Source organism: Neodiprion lecontei, chromosome 2 (genome assembly GCF_021901455.1).
Source record: "Neodiprion lecontei isolate iyNeoLeco1 chromosome 2, iyNeoLeco1.1, whole genome shotgun sequence".
NCBI lineage: Eukaryota > Metazoa > Arthropoda > Insecta > Hymenoptera > Diprionidae > Neodiprion > Neodiprion lecontei.
Window position 1 is genome coordinate 39,350,261 of NC_060261.1, and position 17,428 is coordinate 39,367,688.

Consider the following 17,428-nt stretch of genomic DNA (forward strand, 5'->3'; position numbering starts at 1 on the left):
AAGACAAAAAAAAATGGAAATAAATGAGAAAAAAATTTTTTTTTTTAAATTAACAGGACGACGACAACAACACTCATATACAAAACTGACAAATTGGACGGTACGAGCACGGCATGATAAAAAAAAAAAAAAAAAAAAAAAAAAAAACAGGGAAGATACCAACAATAATAGAATGATTTTCATGTATAACATACATGTATATGTATGAAATAATAATATCACTGAGCAAAATCAATGTAATAATTAAGGAGACGCTATACATCATGAAAACGGTTGTTAGGATCTACAGTCGTAAAATTCTGATTCAATTCCGGTTCACGTATGTATTGAGATGATGGAAATTACTTAATAAAGAAGGGTGAAAGAAAGGTTAGCTTGAACGTCCTGAATTTGATTATAATATTATATAATATTGTTGTACAGCAATGCCAAACTTTTATGAAATTCGCAGCGCTAATTATTAATAATTATCGATGACGACATTGGTCACCCTTTGTTTTTTTTTTTTTTTATTTGTTTCTGTTGTTTTTTCAATTAAAAATTTGTAAAAAGTTTAATTTCCTATTATTAATTCGTTAAAACGCGGTATATGTTTTTTTTTTTTACTTTTCATAGAGTGTGTATGATAATATAAATCATTTTATAATATGAATTCATGATATAATGCGTGTATGCGATTTGAAACGTGATTTTGAAAGGTTGAGAAAAAAAAAAAACTACGAAAAAAAAAATAAAAAAAAAAAAAATACGAGTGAAAAAGTATAAGTATACAAATGATGATTTCAATGATTTGGAAACACATGCCAATTAGAAGAAGTTACATTTTTCAAGCAGAATATATAGTAGTGCTCTTTCACCGCAACCAGTAAATTCTTATTTGTGGTTGGTTAGTTTGATATAACTGCACAAAACTGTACACATATGTATATGCATATACACAAACACATTGTTCCGTAAAACACGTGTATGTATATACACACACACATATATACATGTATATATATATATATTGCATTTTTATTTTCTTTCTTTTCTGTAATCAATCATTAGACGTATAGCTTCCACATTAAAAATTCACCGGACATTATTAATGTATCAGCTGTTAACTGGAAAATTACAATATGTAATAAAAAAAAAATATACAGCAAAGAAGTGCCTACGCTTGGGGAGTTATACAAAATAGAAAAAAAATTTTTTTTTAATAAAATCAAAAGAACGAACGAACGATATACCGCGACAAATTTCACCAATATGGAAAAAAACAATACGTGTAGAAAAAAAAAAAAAAAGAAAAGAAAAACAACAACGTGACGGATAGAAAAAGAAAAGAAAACAAAAAAAAAACACACATAATCATCATCAATCATTCTTTTGACTTTTCATCGTCAGCCTGATATTTGTAATAAGGACTTTTTCTTACCTTGTGAAGTTCCAGCCAGGTCCGTTGTTTGAAGCCCGTGTCCGAGGCCTGGAAATTTTACTGAACGTTACGCGTAGCAAACAGTGTTCTACAACTAATTCACAAAAAAATGGCCTGTAAGCAATTTCGCAATCATGTATTGTTAATTTTTGTACTAAGCTAATAATCGTGAATGTTGAAAGCGTCGTTTTGATTTTTTCCCTCATCGGTAAGAATATCATTTGACAATGAAAAAGATAACAAGTAACAAGAAAAAAGTCTACGACCCGTCTGAAAACAGCGAAATTCAATGGCTCAACAACGTTTACGCATAATGATTATAATCTTATATTCATTTTCCTTCAAATATCTTCCCGTGTACGCGTTGAGAAAGAACGTGAACTATTGGAATTTGATAAAATTATGCATCGGACAAATTGCAAAAAAAATATCCTTTACTTTAATTACAACTGTTATTTTGTTGGTTTCTTTTTTTTCAATTTGCTATCGGGCTAGCCAGCCAGCCAGCCTTTCCTCGCATGTGAGATAACTTTTGACGTGGCCTTCGCAGCTGCTCCTAGCTTTTAGCTGGTAACAATTTTTAGTGCTTGCGTATCATAGCTAGCTCCAAAATAATCTTGGCGATAACAATATCAGTACATACTGCAGTAATGAGAGTTAATGATTTTATGCCTTCGATTACCCGAGTAACAAAAAAACTGTGTATAAATGTCAATTAAATGTTTAAATTTCGACCGAAGAAATAAACCAAATGTTTCCAAACGGAGGTGTCTTTTTCTTTTTCTGTTTTACTGCCTTTTTAAATTTCACTAATTCTCTAATAATTATCCAGTGCGCGATGGACTATAAGAAGAAAATGTTATAGCGAAATCTGAATGACTTTGAAGGGGGAAAAAATTAAATGCAGAACAAAATTTCGATTTCATTGATTTTCGTCTCATTGCGTTGCTTTGAATATCGAGGAAAAGAGGAGAAGGAAAATTTACTTCTGCTCCAAAAGTACGGTGTCGATACATATTTTGTCTTCCTACATCTTCTAAGACAAAGAGGAAAAGCAAAAATAAAGAAATTTCTATAAGACGATCGCAAAGTGTGTGAAATTTCCAAGAATTCTAACAATAAAAATTGGTCTGTGCGTACAGGCCGACACAGGAGAATGAATATCGTTACTCACCTGATAAGGGCGAATGATCTGTGGTTAGCGCAGACATGGTGAAATTGTAGGTACCAGGCGTTGTGGTGAAAAGTTTACTCTCCGATGGAAGGAAGCTCGGCGGTGGATGTTCGGGTTCAGGGTCGTGTTCGTTGCTGCTCGCTGACGCTGGCGGTCGATCAGACGCCGCAGCCTCAGAATTCGAGGAGTCGTCGTGATTGCCACCGTTCCCACCTCCGTTGCCCCCCGTCAATTCAAGGGGTTCGCACTTGATATTCTCCTCTACATGACTGCTGTCTTCGTTTAATCCGTTACCCTCAATTTTACTCGATAAGTGGTTGCTTTTTATCATAGAAAAGTCTGTCGGTATCGCATCATTATTGTTCAAAGGAGGCGACGGCAATCTGGCCCTTTTAATTTTATCATTGTGCGTGTTGTAGGGATGAATTTCATTCTTGCGGATCTGCGATTTATGAAATATTTGTTGGTGCAGACTTGTTGGTACCGGCATCGTTGCTGCTGATGGCGGGGAAGAATTTCCACGTAAAAAATTCTCTTCTGGTAATTTTTCATGCGTGGGAAGATGGTTACCAGCTGCGAGCGCTCTGACGTGTGACAGCTATACGTTCAAAAAGTAAAAAAAAAAGTATTTTTTGAGATCCAAGGGTTGCAGAAATAAGAAAACAAGTATTCAAGACCGGACGTAAAGTGGCGACGGGATAGTGGAAAGGCAAATTCTCAATTTTTCTGACAACGTAAAAAAAGATTCCAATGATTATCGCTTTGCAAGTTATGTTTCTAGCACTTTTATCATTGTAATTAATGAATTTCTGTACTATTCTCATGGACTTGTGTCAAATACAAGGGGAACGTTGAAGCCAGAGAATTATTAAAAATTATTTTCATCTTCTTGGCTACCCTGACGCAAGATTTTAGGACAGCTAGGAACTCGCGAAAATACCCAAACAGCTCTCGGTAGATCAACAAAACCTTGAAACATTGAAATGTAAAACTAGGTAGAGCGGGTCGAATCCTAATAAGTAGTTATGAAAAGCCCACGTGTAAGTAGCCTCAATTTTATTAGCATAGAACATTATAATTTGCATTTAATCAGCTGATTATACATAAAAATTTCTACATCTACATTTCGTATTTTACATAAGCATGTGAAACGTGTCGGTATCATTAATCTATTTTCATACTGAAAAACCAATTGTACAAATCTAATGCGGAACAGTGAACGAAACAAGGGGGAAAAAAATACTTCCAAGTATTAGCAATGACAATAACTTTATAAGCGGTATAATTCATAGTCGTGAATCATTTCCCGACTCACATAAAATGTGACTAGTGTGAAGAGGTCAATTTTATTTTCATCCGCATGAATAATTCTACATCAGTTTTTGCTTGAACAAAGATTAGCGGCGTTGCACTAATTATCATTGCTTGCTTGACCTATGACAATCGCGAGGCAAAATCGAGATAGGCAAAGGTGCACTGTATCAAGATAAGATGAAACCAATTTAGTTAAGCTATGTCAAGATAATATTTTGATAGCCTAAATTATAGAGGCTAACTTTGCTAGGAAAGCGAGAGACAGCCACTGCTGCTGCTGTTGCTGTTGATGTTTTTGCTGCCTTCAATTTGCTGTAGCGATCACCTGACATTCTGGGCAACGCCCACAAGATAAAACTATTCACCTGGCCAAACGTTCCGTACGCAAATATGCTCGCTAAATAATCTAAACGTTCGATGGCTAGCTGAAATAGGCGCATATAAACTGGCTGTTGCATAACACGCTAATAGTTATGCAAACAAGAATCATCAACCTCGTATCAAAGTTCCGTCTTTTTTCATTTAAATCGTTGCTAAGTATTCGATGGACAAAGGAAAAAAATTCATGTCACTCGGAGAGATTCGATCGATGATCGTTTTCTAGCTGGTTTACTTCGACTATTTTATCAAACAATCAGAGTCTTTGGCAAAACTCACCTCATCCCTATCGGTCTGATCGGCTTGCTGCGTTAGACCAGATACCCTGAGGACCTCGGCAGTCTTGAGAAAGCTGCTCAGCGATCGTTGATGGACGTTAACTTCGCCGTGGTAAATGAACTCGACGAGGGCGTGCAGGTCGCTAAAAGCGACATCCTGAAGCACTATCACCGGGTGCTTGCACGGCGTACTCTGTAACGAGAGATTGAGAAAGAATATCAAGAACTGAAAAGTTTCAATGATTGTTCGAAGCACTTTAATTTTATCTGTTACTCGGCTCGAAAGAAATGAAGAATTTTTTCATCACCCACCTTGAGCAACTCTCTGAAGTACGGGCTACAGGCTGAGAGTACGACGCGATGCGCCTTGAGACTCTTGCCGTCGCAGGCCAATGTGACGTCGACGAAGTCTTCATCGTCTCGCAGATTTTCAAATGCTGACGTTATGCTGCTCTGGTAGTTGTTCCATCGCAGGCAAAAGTGTTGCGTATCTACCATCGTTCTGACTGTTCACCTGCAAGGAAATTGTCGTTGATTACTTGTATTATCGCACGAATAAAATTAAAATTTCTATCCTTCACTCATCGCTCGTCTCTATCGATACGACATGATATTTGAATAATTTCTTGCTAACATCCCCTCTATCAGGGCACGATGGCCTACATCAATTTTACGTCACTCCGCGATTGGTAAGAGGCTGCATTCTCCGATACTACGTCTGATATTTTGAATTGTGGGCAGTATTAAGCGATGTGACCTTTGAACGGGTCTGTGAACGACGGTAGTTATTATAGATTGGTGGTTTCTGAACTTTAGATGCTGGTATCCCCTCCGCGAGCAAATGGTCAAGAAAAAAAAACAAATCATTCAGGCTTTCTGTCAAGGGGACGAATCTGGAGGACGATACAAGATGCGAACATTCGTATTATCGTGAAACGACGGATCAATTATTTCACAGAAATTTGCACAAGAAGTAAGAAAAGTTCTGACACTTGGCAGAAATATGTATTAAATTTAAATAACCCAGCATTAAGGCCTTTCATTTCCCTGGCTTATTCAAGATAACGTCATCATAAAAAGCAGACCAAAGAGAGACTGAACATTTAATTATGATCGTTGAATCAACTCGTCATATATTTGTTCGGTTTATAAGTGTTTTTCATTTTTGGAACATTGAACCTTGCTGCATGTTTTCAAAGAAAGAAAGGAACGGTATAAAACTTTTGGATAACTTTGTCAACGCTCGATCAATATTTTCATACCAGAGCCAAGTATAATCTTACTAAGTGTTGCTATTTTTTTTATTTCTGATTAGCGATAAATTCTACCAAGGTGAGATTTCTTTCTTTAAAACTGGATACATACACAATGAAAGCACTAATATGACATGGCGACTCAATTTCTCTAAGCCTTGTCCGACAAATCCTGATAAGCCGGTAAAGGTGCTGATAAATAAAGATAACATATATTTCGAATAAAGTGCTGAATATATATCGCAATAGCAATTCGTTAAAGAGTAAAACTATATTCGACAGAACGTCGCCTGCATAAATAATCATCCATTGCCACACGAACATTACGAACAGGACTTGAATAGCCATATAAGTTTTTGGCAGCTCTGCAAAAGAGGAAAACAACTGTGAAAATTCAGATTATTGCCTGATCTAAAAATACAAGCTCAAAACTGTGCAATTGTTAGCGACAAACACGGGCTTTGCTTCATCCAACGTGTCAGAATAGTCTGATGAATATTTTTCTAAGAGTAATAGCCAAACTATCTGCAAAAATGATCAAAAATAATAAATATAACGCAGGGCTATACCTTTATATTTTGAGTATTTTTTCTCTTGGACATTTTACTTATTTATTGTCGAATAGAGTCTGCTGCGATAGCAAGTGTCGCGATTCGATTTCCGTTTTGGCGATAGATTATGCGATCATAGGAAAACTACTCTTATATTCGCAGTGCATTGATTATGTCAGAATATTCCTCGATTGCATCAGTAGGAACGAACGGCAGAGCTGTGCTAAAAACTGCGCCTGCATAGCAGCATCTTTGCATGTTTATTTTTTTCTCTCTTACTTTCCTTCCAACTTTTTACTTCATTTCGTTTCATTTCTTATTCTATGCGAAAGAAAATTAGGTCGTCGCGTTGGAGCCAAGCCAGACTCAGTAGCATACGATTAAATAATTCTCCATTACTTATGTGTGCGCGTACATCCATACAATACTCCTCTACAATTGTGTGTGTATGCATACATACGTGTATAATGTAAAAGTGCAAGCATTAAAAATACTGATAGTGCTATCTCAAAGCAACGATAAAAAGAATTCTTAGAATTAATTCGCAAGCCTTTTATTTTATAACTATATAGTTATTCTAATCTCTCCAACGCCTAGTATGTATGTACCTATTGAGAAACTAAATCGTTTTGTCATTATTGTTGCGAATAAATGTAATTGCGAAATTGAAACCCGGGTGTTTGCAAACTGTGAATACTTGGAGCTGTTACTGAAGGGGGAGGGGGACATATATTTTGAACACTTTAACGTCGTTTTACCGTTTTACAATTAATTGCACGAATCACCAACAAGTATCACCTGCTATAAAACACCTGCTATACTCGGCTATTGATGAATAAATAGTGAATTTTGCATAAATATGAAAAAAAAAATAAATAAATAAGAATATAATTCGAATGAAATAAAGCGGAAATTTTCAAACCAACGAAAAATCGAGATGAAAGTCGCAAGAATGTAAAACGCGCGAAGCGTTCGTCGTTACATTGACAGTCCAGAAGAAAGTGACAGCGTATAGTAGTCGAAGAACCGTGCGATAATCGTATTATTTGGCCGTCGTGTATTTTGACAGTTCCAGGGGAAATATAAAAGTAACCTCCAAATATCCGGATCAAGCGGGACACGACTATGCGCGTTGTGAATTTCGCGAAGACTTAGGGGAGAGAAAGAATTTCAAAAGAGAACGACGTGCGTCGTAGGAACTGTGAGTGATTTTCAAATAGGATAACGAAATGACAGTTTGATGACGATGCCAAGTTGGCGCGCACGCACGCACACATTCGCAAATAAATACGCCGGCGGCGAGGCTATCGCGAAAAAAATATAAAGCGACCGGTGTGGCGGGGAGAGGGAGAGGTGCAGGAGGAGGGACGGGAAGCAAGGGAATAAAGGATGGCATCGGTATAGGAATAAAATAAAAAAAATAAAAAATAGCGCACGAGAGTGAAGAAAGAAAACATAGACGGCGGTGGGGAATAAAAAAAAAAGAAAGTAAAAAAAGAAATACGAAAACGAAGAAACGTCAGTCAGTCGGCAGCAGTCAGTTAGGCCGGCGCGCTGGCGTGATGCACCGAAATAAATCCCCGCAGTTAGCCTATCTTTCTCCCTCCCTCCCTCTTTCCGTCGCTCTCTCACTCACTCACTCACTCACTCACTCACTTACACACTCACTCGCACTCTCCTCTAGCGTTTTACCGGCTCGCGAGAAAAAGAAGAGAAAAAACAAAAGCGCAACTACGCGTACGTACATACTTTTCTAGGGCGAGACGATGAGCCTAAAATGGCGACGTCGTTGTAAAAATTCAGCAACATCGTTACACGAAACGGTTAGGCAGGGGTGAGGGTCCCTTTGCGTCTCGCCAGGACTCGTAGTTTAAACATCTATAGGTATATACTTATTGCACGATGCACCGCACACGCCTTTACGTCTCTCCGTCTCGCTCGCGCGGCGTACGTACGCCTGTCACTCGGGCCATGCCTTCGCGAACTAACCCCCAAAATACGGGTTGTCATTTCCTGCGTGATTCAAGCGAGTGTCCGTTAGGGTGGAAAAGGAATACAGAGATACGCGGTACGGTGCTTGATGGGTGAATTTGACAAGTTGACTGGACGACAAGTGTCGAGACGCGTGGAACTGACAGGAGGGAAAGAAATAAGGAAAACTAAATAAAATCGCGAATGAAACTAACGAACCAGAGAACAAAAGAGAAACTGTGAAATTGAAATTCGAACAACGCAAGTTGTTGTAAACAAACGACGACAATGACCTCGTGTTTTTTTTATCTCTCTCTCTCTTTCTTTCTTTCTCTCTCTCTCTCTCTCTCTCTCTCTCACTTTCTCTTCTTTCAACATTGCGTGTAAAAGGTGAATAAAAATTTACCTTATTACACCTGCCGAACTCGCTCATGTGCGCAGATTGTTGTTAATACACCATATTATTATTATTATTGAATAACATTAACGCTGCACTTCGTCCGGTGAACAGCGAGCGCGTACATTGCAGCCAGCCGCGGCGGCAGCAGCAGAGTTGCCGAAAAACGTTCTCGTGAATCCGCAAGCAGCAGCGGCGGCGGCGGTGGCAGCAGCAGGAGGAACTGCTCGGAAAGCGGCGGATCGACGCGCCGCGAAATACGAAATTCGGCACGAGGGTTCTCTCGAGATATCTTCCGGTTGGGCGGGAAGGGAGGGGGGGGGAGGGCTTCGAGAGGGCGAATCGCGCGATAAAACGACGAGGTGAATAAACCGAGCGAAGACCGTAGGTCAGGTGCGAGAAATCGGGTGTCGTTTACCTCTGTCTCTCTCTCTCTCTCTCTCTCTCTCTCTCTCTCTCTCTCTCTCTCTCTCTCTTCCTTACGTCATTCTTCGCACGCGGTAGAGTTAGAGGCAGCAGGAAGGAGGTAGGTGGTGGTAGGTGGTGCGGTTGTTGGAAGAAAGAGTGACAAAAAAAAAAAAAGAAAAGAAAACCACCAACCAAGAACAACAACAAGAAGTAGAACAACAACAACAGCAACAAAAACAACAACAGTCGAAAATCCGACGTAATATCACCGACGCGAAAGCAAAACCGGACTCGTTTGACTCGCGAAAAAATGTATAACAGCACTGACTGAGCACACCGCGAGTTAGGACTACGGCTACACGGTTATTCTTTATCGGCACATGAGACATCTGTCGTAATAAGTGCGGACTAAAAAATAGTGCGTACGCAGAGGAGCAGCGTGCGGCGGTGGTGGGGGCGGTGCTTGCGGACGATGCCGGGTGCTTCCTCGGCCCCCATCGAGAGATGAAAATGCGCAAAGCTAACGAGTTCCAATTAAAAATAGAGTTGGATTTAAACCCTCCCTCCCTCCCTCCCTCCCTCCCTCCCTCCCTCCCTACCTACCTACCTACCTACCTCCCTGCCTACCGCGCTCCTTCATCCCTTCCCCTCCCCTCGCCGCTCGGCTCTGGCGAATAAGAAATAATGAAAAGAGGGAGAGAGAAGTATAAAAAAAAAAAAACGATCGATCCCCGCGTACTCTTCTCTTTCTCCCTCTCTCCTACTCCGTCGGACTTTCGCTTCCTCCTCAATTCGCTTATGCCGCCTCGCGTACATTTTCACGTTATATTTTCGCCACTTTTCACTGTTCCTGTTTTTTCTTCCTACTCTCTCTCTCTCTTTCTGTTCGTCTCTCCTCCTCCTCCTCTTCCTCCTTCTCCTGCGACCTCTCCCCCCGTATTTCCCTCTTCCATTTTTTTTTCTCCTCCTCCTGTTCCCTCGCCCTCTCTTTTCTTCTTTCTCCAGGCTGCGCGATAGGAAATAGCATATCCCGTAGGCTAATGAGAGCGATCTGGCCCCCCTCCGCCCGCCCCTCCCCCCTCCAGCCCCTCGCTGCGAGGCCCACTCGCCTCTCCCACCACCACCACCACCACCACCACTACCACCGCCACCGCCGCCGCCGCCGCCGCCACCACCGACTCACTCTCGCTCTCGCTCTCTCTCTCTCTCTATCTTTCCACTCGATTCGCCCCTCAAAAAATCATTACGCCCTTCTGCGGGCTGCGCATGAACGGGATTTTAATTCGCTACTAGAAAAGCAATATATAAATAGCGCACAGACATCGGCAGAGAGAGAGAGGGCCGCGAGACGCAGGACCATTCCTCGAATCCGCGTCTCGTCGAGCCCCGTGTTCCTTAACCTCCTCCTCGCCCCGCTGCACTCCACCTCCACCACCCCTTTTTCTCTCCACCCATCACCCACTCCTAGGGGTTCCTTTGTAATATTTATTGATTGGATTCCCAGCTCGGAATGATACCGGCTCCTCTTTCGTAAGGAACCAACTACACCTTCTACAGACGTATCTCTAATGTATATACGCTAATATATCTATTTATTTATCATCGTCCGATCATGCACCAACGACAGATACACAGCTGTGGTTATAATGTACCACGCGTTGTGTGTATGCACATAATATATATATATGTATATTTTATACGTCTATACATCTATATAATACCTACATAAATACATAACAAGATGAGCGAAATCACATGTGTCGCGGCCAGGTATACACATTGCACACCGTATTGCACGTACGTGTGGGTGATTAGGTATAATTTTCACACACGCGCCGCGATATTAGACTTGTCGACTTTCTTGTGCACTATAATCGGATCAACCCGTCTAATTTTCGTATTCGTATCGTGGACGAATCAACAGGAAACGTCTTCGCGTCGTACGAATACCGGCAGGAAATGTATGCATACGATATACTTCGCTTCGACCCAAAATATATATATATATATATGTATATAAATATATATGTATGTAATATGTATAATTTATACTTGTGCATTCAATAACGAATCGAGCCGGCATGGTGCATGAGAGAGTATCACACATTAAGCTTGTGCTCGCCTTGATCTCGGCGTACTTGCAATTGAATACGTTTGTGTCCGTAGATCGTACACAATGTACGCGTAAGGCCTTGAAGTCCGTTACATATAATAAGCTGCGGATTAACGAACGCGAATTAAGAAAAAAAGAAATAGAACAACGCTCTACCGTATACGGACGGAATTTGGCGTGCAATTTTTTCAACGGGCAACGGCGGCCGTGGTGGGAGAGGCGAAGAGGGGAAGAGAACGACGGCGGCGGGAGACGCGATTGTGTGTAAAAGTACTTACGTACGATTGAAACTGCGCGTACAAAGTCGTCATAATTTGGATTAGAATTTTGAACAACGTCTGCGAAGTAAGCGCGTGTGTTACGTATATGTATACACTATATATACGAAGACACTTTAGGGAGGCGGAAATGTTGCGGATATTGTGTAAGGTATGAGGATGAATGCAGCCAGTATACGCGCCGTACCTACATATACGATGTGTATAATTATACGGATATAACGGGAACTGCGAAATGCGTAAATAAATTCGTTTCAAGTTTTGACGCGATTGCACGATAAGAATAAGGAGAAGAAGACGAAGGAGAATAACGCGGGATGGAAATCGCCTCGGTTTATACATACGCAAAAAACGAAGCTGCAAGTTTGCGTCCGCGGACAACGTTGGCCAAATAATTGTCCCTGACGGAATATTTTTTTGCGCGTCAAATAATTGCATAGAACGCAGTTGGGGTTATGCAAACGAGGAGTAGCGCAAAAGAAAACGGAGGAAAAAAATGCGCGCTGCATATTTTTATAACACACGTAGGCGAAGCCAGTGGCTGAATTTAGACGCATTTCTTTTCAACAAAACAATCTTCGCCTTCGATGCAATTAGTGTGTTGTTTGCGTCTTTTTCTTTTTTTCTTATCTATAGTTTAGTTTTGCGACGAGGAGAAACGCGCGTACACTCGAACCCCGCGTTTAACGCATGCGGCTGCAGAATAGCGTTCGGTCACTCGACCGATGAGTCAAACGTCCTTGGATGGAAATAAAAGAGGATAATATAATGGCTTCTCGGGCGAAATATACTCGGTGCATGTAACTGCATAGAGTCCCTGCATCGGCTCGACATCCCATGCATGGGATTCCACGCTGTATTCTACGTACTTACACGTTCGTGTTTTATACGGGACGCGTCGAACCGGTAAATCGATGACAAGGCAAGGGCTGGGTGTAAAAAGCAAAAGTAAAAGAAAAAGAAAAACCAGAAAAGAACAACAAGAACAAGTAGAGGAAGTCACGAGCTGCACGCCACGCGCAAAAGCGCGGTGAGCGAAAAGTGAGGATGAAAAACTGTCAAAAATTCACGAGTCAAAGATGCACGGAGAATCAGGAACGCGATGGGGGAGAAGTAAGAAAGGAGAGGAAGAAGGGATAGAGGATAATAAATAAAAACAACAACAAGGAAAAGGGAGCTGAGGAAATACGGAAGGTACCTGTAACCTCGCGGTTTCGCGGGCAATGCGCGGGGAAGGGTTCGAGGCTACCCTCTACGAACTTCCCCCTCCTTCTTTCCGCCCCCCACTTCGCCGCGCGAAAAAGCTCCGCGTCTCCGTTTCACCCCTCCGGCTTATCCCACCCCTCCATCTGCGGCGGGACCGCAAAAGCACCCCCGCCCCTCCGATTCTGCAGCACGCCAACCAGCGACCCCCGCACGTGTTTATCATATTCGCGTTTGCATTAAAAAGGAAAAACACACACGATGGGAACGCGGCGTTGTGCACGCCTAACGTACATGTACCCCGTAGCCATGTCGCTCCTCGATCGATGGGGAGTTTTATTTATTTTTATTCTTTTTTTTTAACTTTTTGCTATGCTTTCTCTCACGGATCAAGATCAACCGACGCGCTAATTGCACCTTGTGGTCATGATTTTTAATCAGGAGGGCTCGGATGAATATGTATTAATAATTACAAAGTATGCATGCACGTATGATATAGACTTGAAAAACTAACACATGGAGAATATAAACTGCATATTCTGGCTGCAAACTCCTACTTTTCATGCGGATAACCAATTGAGGAATGACAATGAATTGAATATAAAATATGTATTTGTTGCTGTTAATCCGGGTCCTATTAATCGGTTATTCTATAAGGTGGGGAAAAAGCTTCGGGGATAATCAGGGGTTGACGTTTTACTCGTGGAAAAAAAATGGCGAATTTTTATGAACGCGAAAAATTGTAATTTATTAGTGAGATTTTTTTATTTACTTCCGTATACCGTACGCGCGTGATTCATCAAAATTTTTTGGAGTGAAAATGTATCCAGCGAAACTTTCCCACAAATACACGCACGTGTACAACTTGCACAACGATCGATCAAACTTTTGAGCAGACGTAAAATTTATCCGCCCGAAAAAAAAAAAAAAAAAAAAAAAAAAAAATGAAAAGTGGAAATCTCGGTTAATCTTGTCGAATAATGAAAAATCAGTGGCACCTCTTATCACCTCTGATGTGAAAAACTCCGCGTTAATTGGATGATCAGAACAAGACAATCCGAGTAGAGGCGCACGCGGTATACATAGCATGGTGTACATAACTTATGTACCTCGTACACAAGCATCGCGTGACTCGAACTCGAGACACCGGATGCGCTACTGGTATTACATTATACGGGGACAGCCGAAAACAGGATAGATAGTGGTATTCGACCCGCCGACTCGAGGTGTTGGGGAAAAATATTTTACGACATTTTTCTTGTTTTAGTTGGTAAACTCTTTTCTCTCCTCTGCTTATAACGTGATACGTTACGCGCGGCGCACGATGATCGAACCGATGTGTAAAAATCATCATTTACAGGGTATAACTTGTCGTTAACCGCGCGGGGATTGACGAATGAAAATTTTTATCCTATTGCTGGTTTTTTCTATTGGTTTTTTTTTTTTTTTTCTTTTTTTTTTATTCTTGCGAAAGGAGAGTCCGATCGAACGAGTCATACGTAAGAACGTAGGTATCGTTTCTCTCTCGCAATCAGATCGAACTATAACTCCGGCGACACGTGCGTCTAACGCGAAACGACACTTTTTGTTTTATGCCTTTTTACTATTTCGCGAAATGTTATCTATAGATACGCTTTACACGTGCATATATGTATCCAACTCGCGATAAAGAAACGACGAAATAAGCTTGACGATAGAAAATAATTTTATCAAAAATCATCGTGTGTATGTATACGTATATATATATTACACGACATAAGTATTTCCGTACGAAAGACGAGAAAGTCCGGTATAATATTTGTACGTGAAATATATAGTAATGTAAAAATAATAACTCTTGGTTATTCGACAAACAGAATCATCGAGGAAATAAGAAATATTTCGTTACGAGACAAATTTCAAACTGGTCTACTTGTTTCATTTTTTGCTCATTCGTTGCTTATACCTTTTTGCAAAACAATATACGATATTGTGAAAATTAGTGCTAAACACGCTTATATGGTAAGGTAATGTTCATTCTTTCGTAACGATTGCGACAAGCTCGTTAGAAATCGGAAAGTATTATGAAACAGATAAGAAATCTGATTAGAAATCTCTTCGTTTAATTTTTTCTTTATTTTTTTCCCGTCTTATGTAAATTTTTCCAATACGAATGATATTATTATACATATATGCGAGTGTCTGTCGCGATAATAATTTGTAATCGATAAAACGTTCATAACGAGTGAGAAATATTTTATCGCTGATATGGAAAAAAAAAGGAATAAATCTAAGAAACAAGCATATAAAATTCATTACAAAACCGTCTAATTAGGCGAAAAGTGCGTAACGAGCATAAAAACACGAAACGTGAAACTTCTTTTTCACCGTCAGGTCAGAAAATGAGAAAAACAGGTAACGGTGTGTGTTGAACGCGTAAAAATATATATCGCTACGGTATACGCAAAGTGTGAATATAATAATAGAAGGAAATAATGGAAGGGGAGTCACAAATATGCATGCGAATAATCGTACGCGGTATAGCGGTGGAAATGTTTGCGACAATGATACGAGGCGAGATGCGAATCGCGGGATGTGAGGCGAATAATAGAAGCGCGGCTGCGCGGAAATTTGAGATTTTCTCACCGCGCAATCTTGGCTCGCCTTCGATACGCACTATTATTTTGGGTACGCAGATTGTGGTCGGTTTGCAGTTTGCAGATGCGATATTACATCGACATGTAAATGTTTGCGTTAAAGCCGAGACTAATAATGACGAAAAAATGGATAATTTATTTCCCGATTAATCGAGTACAATCGATTGTTCCTCCTCGCCATCGATTATTGTTTTTTACTCCCGCGAACGATGCAACAAAATACCGATCTATGCGATTTAAGTATCAATTATAATCATTGTCTTACCTACCGAGTACTCATTCGAGGTGATTAGCGAAAGAGGAATGAATATTTTCACCTGAGATTGAAAAATATTTTGAATGAAACTACAAATCAGCCGTTAAGACAACGTTCTGAAATTTACGAAATTTTCTTTTCACGCGCACCGTTTGAAAAATAAATACGAAACAATCGTTCAGTCGATAAATTTTTACCGCTTCGATCGAGTCGCGTTCGATTATTTTTCTGGGACTCGATTGATCGATGCATCGATTATATTTAACTCGGTGACCGTAGCTAGCCGAGACGCCTTGGCGAATTCGCAAACGCAACACACGTACGTACAATACACGTATGCGTAAGCGAGTGTGCGGAAACCTTCTAAAACCGTTTACGCGGTTATTACACCGACAAGCGGCGTCCTTCCTCGTCCGCTGTTGCACCGCAGTGTGCAAGTACTACGCAGTACCGAAAAAATCTCAACGAATTATACGAAGCGATGCAAAACAGTGGAAAAATCTCTAAGCTTTCGCCGGTGTTACACATACATACGTTACGTGCTCGTACGTGTGCCTGTACGTTTCATTGCCGCGTCAGAGCGACGACGGACGGCATACAATTAATTATACACGGTATGCCGTTAAGATCGTCGATTCGCGGATTTGCATACCGGTTCGCATATTGTTCACCACGCGAAGGTTTTAATGCGCGTGTAACGTACATCGGTGTATCGTCGTAATACACGGTGGAAATTTGATCGAAAATATGTTTCAATTACACGTATGCTGCAGGAAATTTCTGCATGGCCGTTTACCTCTCCGCATACTTATACGGACATTTATTTATAAACGTAAATGTTGCAATTCTGGTTTTACGAAATTGTTATCATCGCACCGTTTTCGATGTTGACGCTTTCTTGCAATTCCGTTTGTATACCGTGTTTTATTTTAAAATCCCAACGTAGACGGTAGGTATATGCAATGCGTGACATACGCATATGCATACTGACACTGATCGTGCGGTATATTGCAATAATAGCCCGGTAATTAATAAAAACAAATTGTGCAGGTACCGTCATACTTTTCCTTATGCACTCGAGGATTACAATATAACCGATATACGTTGCGACACGTGTGCGACACGCGTGCTGCAGATATATATAAAATATATACATATATACATATATACGTATGTACATACATATATGTGTGTGCAAAGCGTTTGTCCACTTTCGGTATTTCGTCGAGGTGCAAGTATGCTTTACCATTATAATTATTATATTCTCGTCATTCTCCGTCCCCCTCTCCTTTGGGTAAAAAAACAATTTGCGCATATAAAAGGTATTTAAGCTGCGCGGATGTATGTAATACAAACGCACGTGTACACGCACGATCTGCCTCTAACAGGAAAACATTCGAATCCGCGTTTCAAGGCCCTTTGACCTTCCCTTTCCTCGGCGAATTGCATTGGACAGCCTGCAGCTAGCGAGATATGGAAATCCGTTTACGAAAGCAACACGTATACGAATGCACGTAGAATGCAAATTTATTTGAAGTTCGGTTGAATCGAAAAAACGAAAACAACGATTCTGTCGATTTGATACTTCGCATAAGGAAAGAATGTAAGATATAAAATTGAAGCAGGGCGGGAGAAGGAGAGAAGAAGTAAATTATGAATTTGATAAAAAAAAAAAAAAACAAACAGATAAATAAATAAAAAACTAGAAAAAAAAAAAAGGAACAACAACGAAATGTGAAAAATCCGCAAGCCAGATGCAGGGTGACAAATTAAACACGGCTACGCGTGCTGCAGAATC

General features: G+C 40.5%; 1 protein-coding gene across 18 annotated transcripts in view; it reads right to left on the reverse strand.

The window, feature by feature from the left end:
* Window positions 1-17,428, reverse strand: part of LOC107219666 (broad-complex core protein isoforms 1/2/3/4/5) — a 73,281-nt gene that overhangs the window by 46,044 nt on the left and 9,809 nt on the right. For 9 of the 18 annotated variants that reach the window (XM_046733030.1, XM_046733031.1, XM_046733028.1 and 6 more), the window contains exons 3-6: window positions 4,877-5,078; window positions 4,566-4,757; window positions 2,595-3,192; window positions 1,421-1,480 (exon numbers count right to left, since the gene is read on the reverse strand). In XM_046733030.1, coding sequence (XP_046588986.1) covers window positions 1,421-1,480; window positions 2,595-3,192; window positions 4,566-4,757; window positions 4,877-5,062 — 1,036 coding nt within the window. In that variant the 5' untranslated portion in view covers window positions 5,063-5,078. Of the gene's footprint in view, window positions 1-1,420; window positions 1,481-2,594; window positions 3,193-4,565; window positions 4,758-4,876; window positions 5,079-6,386; window positions 6,412-7,350; window positions 7,372-7,461; window positions 7,632-8,117; window positions 8,461-8,745; window positions 9,293-9,570; window positions 9,603-17,428 lie in introns of those variants that run through there. The other 9 variants (XM_046733032.1, XM_046733029.1, XM_046733027.1 and 6 more) reach the window with 7 other exon arrangements.